Below are 9,000 nucleotides of genomic sequence, written 5' to 3'. Positions count from 1 at the left end.
GAGCTCAAAGGCAACAGTCCCATGATCATAGCAATGTGGAGAGAGATACAGGGTAAACAATGCAAACTTCGAAAAGGAGATTCTGCAGATGTTGGAGTGAATGTCTTCTGATATAGGATCTTTATGTTGTAGATACTTCTGTTCAATTGTTTATGTCCTGCTTTGAGCTTGATAAAAGTTAAAATATTAATGGCCATATAATGAACAGTTGCAAAGGTTGAGCGTCGAGCTGATCACCTGTTTGCGCATTTGCAGTTTCTAAACTGCATACATTTAACTCGGAACTTCTCCACGTTCGTGCAAGAGAAGCAGACATCAAAGCTGGGGAACAGAGGGAGGCAATCACTGCTCACTGTTTCTGAGCTGCAGTTTCTGCAGTTGGCGCACTAATTCGGAGATATTGTGAGTTAAATGCATGCACATTACACAAAGCAAAAGCATAAAAGGTGGCACACAGTTCTGCGCTAAGGCCAGCGCAGTCATTCATGATAGGAAAACCTAACTACAGCAGAGCACACGTGTTAAACTGCTGGAACATTATCCAAGAAAAAAAATCAACTCGTCCTCCTTACCCTTGCAAAAGTATTTCCTTCTTGTTCACAAATGTATATGAGTTATGGCATTTACTTAATCTTATATCACGCGTGATTTTTAGAACGCAAACACTTGATGTCCTTGAAGGCCAAAGTCACCGCGGGTGAGATTAGGGGACACATTAAGGAATTGTTTTCTATTCGGAAATAATTCTGATATCAGGACGAGAAATGGAACACAAGTAGAGCTGTACACATTCTGAGAAACCTCTGACGCACAAGACTTGATAAAGAAATGTATATAAATGTTTCCTCCCAGATGTAATCGTTCTAGAACCCTCCAAGAAGATGAAGCTCTTTCTCGTGCTGGTTCTGGCCGTCTGGCATGCAGGTAAACGAACGGAGAGAGAGTGAATGCCAGGTGTTACTTATATGAAGCTTCAGAAATGCTGTGGGCACCAATTTAGGAACAAGGGGGGGCCGCTGTCACCATCTCAGGTGATTATTAAGGGCCCTTTACATGGTCTGAATCACAGATTCTTGGAAATAAGGCATAAGGTTTATAAATGCCAACATTTGGGAACAGAGAACAGGGTAAGTTGGAAACCAAAATGGTGGAAAATTCATTGAAGATTAAAATAAAGCCATACTTAGCAACAGTGTTGTGCTGAACTATAGGGTCGTCTGGCATTGAGGCACCCCCAGAAGGCCACCTTGGAAGGACCAGGGTGTGGGCGGTTTTTGGTTCTGTTACCAAAGGCACACAAACTGGCCCCGTCAAGCTGGCCTCTCTGGCCAATCAGTGCTTAGTATCAGAAACCAGGAGTGGCCTGTCTAAATCAGAGTGTTTGCATGGGTGCAGATTGGCTACACTTTCAATACATGCAATCATAACTGAACATCCCTAGAGTTCACAAAGCCAGATGGGGCAGACGCTCCTTCTCGGTGGCGGCAGCCAAACTTTGGAATACTCTACCCTCCTCTATCTCCCAGGTGTAATCCCTTCTGGTGTTCAAAAAAAGACTGAAGACCTGGCTTTTCTCAGTTTAGTCAGCAGCCTCTCATTCTCGTCTCCTCTTCTCGTCTGCTCAGCGCCTTGGCACCTTCGGGTTTTAGTGCGCTTTATAAATCCCCATGCTATCCTATCCTATACAGGGCTGTTGGATAAATCTTGGGTGTTCCCTGTGTTGCTGAGAGGGTGTGCCTCATAGGGAGGTGTGAGGACTAAAAGCTGCAGAGTTAACAAAGCTTTGAAGATTTTTCCAAAATGGCAGGAGGTCTTGCAACCTATGAAAAGCCTCGTCACATCAGAACCTGAGGTCCAAAGGTTTGTCGCAGAATGGCGAACTTTTACGCTAAGTAGGTAGCATGTTTTGTGCCAGTCTTTTGTAGTTTGAGTTTTCATCTTGTTTTCATGCACAGTCAATGAAGACAGCGCAGGGTATAGGTTGGAAATGTCGGAATGAGGGGTACTAGCCTTGAAAGACACTAAAGATTATGGAACAAGCCGCGGGCAATCAATGCAGGTGATTAGTTGCCTGTCCGCCTGTGAATGGAGGCAAACAACAGCATTCAGAACCAGGCGTGCATCCAGGAGAGTATGTTGGCAGGCCTGCCCACACTAACGATAACAACATAACAGAAAGGTTAATGGGTCGGGATTAATCCTAGAAATTCTCTGAAAAAATCCTGCACGATGGTGAGACGTTAAACCTTGCAACTCATTCTCTTTTGTATGTTTTTAGGTAAGTATTTCCCCAAGCGTTCTTTTTGCAAAATATGTGAAACTGTGAGTTTTAAGCAAATTGTGTCAGCATCATTGCTGGAAAGGGAATACAATCTTGGGGTTCTCCCAAATAATTTTAAGAAGCCATTTTTTGTTTTTTTGCTATTCAAAAGCGCAGTGAATCAGTGGCACTGGTAAAGTCAATCAGGGGAGAGGATGTGGTCCGTCGTCTAGACTGCCGACTTTGGTGCTGGAAACCAGGGTTCGAGCCTCGGGGTCGCGTCCACATCCTGTGATTCTGGGCAAGTCACTTAATCTCCCCGTGCCTGAATGTGTAATGTAAATACGGTGCTTATGTAAAGCGCTCCAATACCTTCGGTCGAGTTTGCGCTATATAAATATGCAAAAAAAAAAAAAAATCAGTCTAGCTTGCTAACGTTGAGCGACGTGAGTAAGCAACATGATGAGTTTTGCCAATGCTGACAGGCACATTAAAAGTGTAAAAAGCAGTTTAATATCGTTTTTAATACTTTTAAGGTGGCCACCACCTTGCAATGAATTGCTTTCTAATCTTTCAAGATGGCAGCATTACAGGACCCAACGTGGAAAATGCCATCACGTGCTGCTGCAATATAATGACGCAACAAACTTTGTGTCATGCAAGTTGGCCTCCATCTTGAAAGCATGGAAAGCAATGTGTTCATTGTTATCTATACATATAAGGAATATCATTTGCTACAAGACATGACATTTGCAACGTGTGTTTTTCAACGTTGTATTTTAGAAAGCGTAGTATGTTTTAACAATTGATATATATATATGTGGATAAACATATATATATATGTATCTTTGTGTACGCAAATATATTCAATATTATGTGTTATGAGTACATATATGAGCGTACATAGACAAACCCATATATATATACATACATACATATATATATATATATTATCTACTGGCGGTCGCCAGTAGATAGTTATAGTTAGGACCGTGTTTCCATAGGAAATCCGCAACATTCTATTTGGAATAACTTTGGCGCCGGTTGACGAATCCTCGCGAAATTTTCAAAATAGGTGGGGCGCTCCGCTCCGCTCCTACCCTGAAAATCTCGGGGGGATTCGTCAAGCGGCGGCTGAGAAAAAAGGGGGGTCCCAAACACGTTTTCCCCAAGGTACTGCCCGTACGGCTGAACAGAATTACTTGAAATTTGGCAGAGAGGTAGTCCTCAACTCAGGGATGTGCCTTTTGCATATATGGAGTCAATCTGTTCAGTAGTTCCTGAGAAAATTGCAGTTAAAAGCACATATATATCTATGGCCGCGCACAGTGCGAGCACCCTAACGTGCGCGAGCATAATTCTGATTGGTGGTTACATGTTAGTCAACGTTCGAATCGGTCGAAATCAGGAAGTGTCGGCCGCCATTTTGTTTGTTTTCAGTGCGAGAGTAAAAAAGGAAGGTGGCGAGCATGAAAAGGGGGCAGGGTAGAGAGTCCTGACCCCCTAGCCTTTGTCAGGGGACCCTGAAGGACCCGAAGGCAGAAAAAAACATTTAAATTTTTTTTTTTTAAATCGACGGGGCGCACGGTGAAAAACCAAAAAAAAAAAAAAAAAATCTTTTTTTTTTTAATACGTAGTTTATTGTAAAATAAATATATAAAAAAAGAATAATACATACATAACTTAGCATTAAAAAAAACGTACAAATTTACTGAAAAAACCATAGGTTTCACACACGTTATAGTTAGGAATTAGCATTTAAAAAACCTTGCAAATTCACTTAAAAAACAATAGGTTTCACACATGTTATAGTTAGGTGGATATTTCACTCGCAAAAAACCAATGAAATTCGCGCGAGTTATAGTTATCTGAACTAACTATAACGGGGGAATTTCATTGGTTTTTTGCGAGTGAAATATCCACCTAACTATAACATGTGTGAAACCTATGGTTTTTTAAGTGAAGATATATATATATATATATATATATTCACTGAAAAAACCATAGGTTTCACACATGTTATAGTTAGCGGAAATTTTACTGATAAAAAACCAATGAAATTCCCCCGTTATAGTTAGTGCAGGCAACTATAACTCACGCGACCGCAATCCTCTGCTGATGCTAATACTGTATTTAGACACTTATTTGCCCATGTCTTCTTCCATACATTTTTAGCTATACATATATTACAAATATTTTTTTTTCATAAAGACACATATGTCATCAGCAGAAGATTGCGGTCGCGTGAGTTATAGTTGCCTGCACTAACTATAACGGGGGAATTTCATTGGTTTTTTATCAGTAAAATTTCCGCTAACTATAACATGTGTGAAACCTATGGTTTTTTCAGTGAATTTGCAAGGTTTTTTAAATGCTAATTCCTAACTATAACGTGTGTGAAACCTATGGTTTTTTCAGTGAATTTGTACGGTTTTTTAAATGCTAAGTTACTTTACGCCATTCGTGGCGTGCGCGCCCACTAAACGCAGTTCGTTCCGTGCGCGCACGGTGCGCTTCGCGCACCGTGCGCGCACAGTGAGCACGCGGTGCGCTTCGCACACCGCGCGCCCACTTTACGCAGTTAGTGCCGTGCACGCTCCGTGACTATGGTATGGGTGCCATTTACCACAACAACTTGCGTTATGACATGCAAGACATTTATAGAGGAGATGGTGTGCACTTCAATGATGAAGGGAACAGAGTCTTCCTCTTGAACCTTAGACTCTGCATCGGTACTTACTTGTAGGTACCACTAAAAAATCATTTCATAAACACAACGGCTCTTTTTAGAGCCCCCTAATATCTAAACACTTAAATCTGATTTTCATTTTTTTTTTTTTTTTTTCTACCGTACGCTTACCGTAAGCTTACCGTACGCGTACCCCGTGATTTTTTTTAAAATCAATAAATGTTTTCTTTGTACTTTACAGTCCTTCTTTGACCCCTCACAAATGTAAGGGGGTCTGTAACTCTCCTCATTGCCCCCTTTCCTTGTTTTCACTCTTTTTTTTCAGAGTGAAATACACAAAATGGCGGCCGCCGCTTCCTGGTTTCGGCCGATTCGAATGTTTACTAAGATCTAAGAGCCAATCAGAATCGCGCTCGCGCACGCCACCGTACGCTTACCGTAAGCGTACGGTAAGCGTACCGTAAGCGGGCTCAGATATATATATTGATTTAAAGGCTATTTTCTCAGAATCTACTGAACAGATTTACACCAAACCTACAAAAGGCACTTCCTTGACCTAGGGACTACCTCTCTGCCAAATTTTGAGTAATTCTGTTCAGCCGTTCGGGCTGTAGCTCGTTCTAAAGGTCCTATGGAAAAATGCATGGGAAAAACGCGTTTTGGGACCCCCCTTTTATCTCAGCCCCCGCTTGACGGATCCCCCCGAGACTTTCAGGGTAGGAGCGGAGCGTAGCGCCCCACCTATTTTGAGAAATTCGCGAGGATTCGTCGACCGGCGCCAAAGTTATTCAAAATAGAATGTTGAGGTTTTCCTATGGAAACGTGGTCCTAACTATAACTACCTACTGGCGACCGCCAGTAGGTAATATATATATATATATCATCCACAAAAATGAATCACGCAGCACTCCTTTTGGCAGATGCAGATATTTATTAGTAACTCTCCTACGCGTTTCGAACACCCAGTTCTTGTTCACGGTAGTTAAACAGAGTCCATTCTTTATTTGTGTTATTTATACTTTACAACACTGATAGCCTATTATGAGGCATTGTGGGTATAGTAGTTTATATATGTAATATATGGTATAACACTGTGTTTTGCTGTTTGTATACGCGTATAGGCATACAAACAATAACTATATTGCTCCTCCTGGATAATGGATTGAGTAGACATTGGAATAAACACCCCGATGGAGGCTCTAAACAGCAAAACACAGTGTTATACCATATATATGAAGCAAAGCAGTTTGCAATGGCAGGGTGTGAGCCGCGAGGCTCCCGCCCTGTCATTGCAAACTACAGTGTCCCGGGGGTGGGCACCCCAGGACACTGCAGGAGCCGGCCCTGGGGGGTGGCGGTCCCCAGGGCCTATTCAAGGCTCCAGGACGGGGGCCGCGTGGCCCCCCTCCCACACAGACAAGTTGTCCCGGGGGGTGGCGGTCCCCGGTGATGGGGGGGCCTGAGAGCCCCCCATCGCAAATAATTTCAAGCCCTGGGGGGTGGCGGTCCCTGGGGCTGGGAGCCCCCCCACCCATTTTCTATAAGCCCCGGGGGTGGTGGTCCCCGGGGCTGCGGGGGGTCGTGAGCCCCCCGCATATAGTATCTCTGAGCCCCTGAGCCCCGGGGGGGTGGCGGTCCCCAGGGCAGTGTGGGGGGGGATTGAGACCCCCCCACACTTTTTTATTTCTGCCCCTGGGATTTGGCACCCTGGGGGCCAATTACCAAAGAAGCGCAGGAGCCCCGCGCCTATTTTATTTTTCGGCCGAAATTCGCGCTTGGTGCGTGAATCTCGCCGATTTGTTTTTCAAAAAAATGCTTTTTTTTGGTCCTGGGGGTCCTTGTGGGACCCCCTGAGCAGGCCTAGGGGGTCAGGGTGTTTCTACCCTTCCCCCTTGTTGCATTGTTCGTGTTTGGTTTATAGGTTTCTTTTGCCTCGGTTCTACCGAGGCACAAGATGGCTGCCAACACTTCCTGATCTGGAGTGTTGACATCCAATTAGAATACAGCTTGTGCACGGCAGGGTGCGCGCTGGGTGCTGGGAGGGTGCGCGGATTCTCCAAGGCCATAGATATATCTATCTTTTTAACTCTAATTTTCTCAGGAACTACTGAACGGATTTACACCATTTAAGCAAAAGGCACGAGTCTGAACTGAGGACTACCTCTTTCCCAAATTTGGTGTAATTCCGTTCAGCAGTTCGGGCTGTAGCTGCGTCAACAGGTCCTATGGGAAAATGCATGGGGAAAACACGTTTTTGGACCCCACTTTTTTCTCGGCTCCCGCTTGACGAATCACTGTGAAATTTTCAGGATAGGAGCGGACCGGAGCTGGCTAAAAGTTCAGAAAATTTCGCGAAGATTAGTCAATCGGCGCCAACGTTATTCCAAATAGAATGTTGCGGATTTCCTATGGAAAATAGGTCCTAACTATATCTACCTACTAGCGACTGCCAGTAGGTAATATATACATATATATAAAATATATACATATATATTCACAAACAGACAGCCAGCCAGACAGATAGACAGACAGACCGAGACCGACATATAAATAGAAAGATAGGTAGATAGATGGCTAGATAGATAGATAGATAGATAGATAGATAGATAGATAGATAGATAGATAGATAGATAGATAGATAGATAGATAGATAGATAGATAGATAGATAGATAGATAGATAGATAGATAGATAGATAGATAGATAGATAGATAGATAGATAGATAGATAGATAGATAGATAGATAGATAGATAGATAGATAGATAGATAGATAGATAGATAGATATCTTACGTCACTCTATCTCTACCAATGCCTGAACCAAAAGGAGCCTTTACCTCCCTTTACCTCTATCATCAAGATTCCTTAGCTCCCTTTACCTCTACCAGCCCCTGAACCCTAAAAACTCCTTGCCCCCTTTGCTTCTACTCACTCCTGAACCCTTAATGCCCCATCCGTTAACCCTTAAACCCTCCTTTTTTATGTGACAAATTGTCATTTAAAAAAATACTTACCTGCCTTGTCAAGACCTGTCAAGGCCTTTTTTGTAAAACGCTTTCAAAGGGCCCCGTGTTGTACTTCCATGCTCTGTAAAGGTTTGCGTTGTAACGTCCATCATAGCGAAGACCCTTGTGAAGGACATACACTTTTAACATGGCCAAAGGCCATTATCGGCTTTGCCAATGCTGGCGGAGTTTAAAAGCCTCGTGGTTTGGCAAGAGCAATAGCGGCTGCCATCAGGTAGAGGTGCAAAGTTTGCCAGTTGCCGCCCCACAGAGGAGCATCTGGAGGGAAGTTGAGAGGGCACATCCGGGGCCTCCATTTGGTGCACTGTCTGGGAGCAATGCCAGTGATCGCTGCGTCTGCCTTCTTTGCGTGAGTTTGAAGTCGAGCCAGCCCTTCAAAGGACTGCTCCTTGTGATTACAGAATTAAAAGCATACACCAATTGAAACAGATCATTTAATCGATCTCTGATTGCGTAACGCATTCGACGCCTTTTCTTCCACATTAATTATTGACTGCTGATTATTTTCGTTTATTTATTTAGAGCCATCAACAGGAGAGTTTAGCCATTCTGTGCTGCCAGAAGTTCCATTGGCCCGTCTCAGATTAATTCTAGCTGCAGAGCCTGTTTTTGGGCATTAGTGAAGCAATGTGATGCTGATTTTACAGCTTCTAAAGCGCCTAATGCTGCTCTGGGATCGCCTCAGGGTGCTGGGAAGGTGTAATCCCTCAGTAAAATGTAAAGTTCACCGGGTTAACATAAACTAACTGAACACACCAAACCTAATTAGACATTTACTTATTTTTTTAGGTGTTTAGTCTTTTTAAGATAACTTCAACGCGGTGATGTGAAGTCGAGAGAAAAACAAATCATTTTAGGTTAAACCACTGGCTGAATACAGCACAATGCGGCGAATTACACTGTCTGTTCTTTCATTACATAGACTGCCTACCTTCCCTTTCCAGTCTATGCCGCCCCCCCCTTTAACCCACACGTCTCCTCGACTCTCAATTCACCCCAAGACATTAGTGCCAAACAGACTGTTTCT

The 9,000-nt window shown here is 43.4% G+C and overlaps 1 protein-coding gene across 1 annotated transcript in view; it reads left to right on the top strand.

Annotated features, from left to right (window-relative positions):
- The first annotated feature begins 876 nt into the window (after positions 1–876).
- LOC146817640 (trypsin I-P1-like) overlaps positions 877–9,000 on the top strand; it is a 31,287-nt gene continuing 23,163 nt past the window's right edge. Inside the window, exon 1 of the mRNA XM_085611101.1 lies at positions 877–924. Within this exon, the coding sequence (XP_085467227.1) occupies positions 882–924 (43 nt within the window). The 5' untranslated portion in view covers positions 877–881. The remainder of the gene's footprint in view (positions 925–9,000) is intronic.

This window comes from Triturus cristatus, chromosome 6 (assembly GCF_964204655.1).
Source record: "Triturus cristatus chromosome 6, aTriCri1.1, whole genome shotgun sequence".
NCBI lineage: Eukaryota > Metazoa > Chordata > Amphibia > Caudata > Salamandridae > Triturus > Triturus cristatus.
The sequence above is the reverse complement of the archived record's forward strand: the minus strand, read 5'-3'. Positions and strand labels throughout refer to the sequence as shown.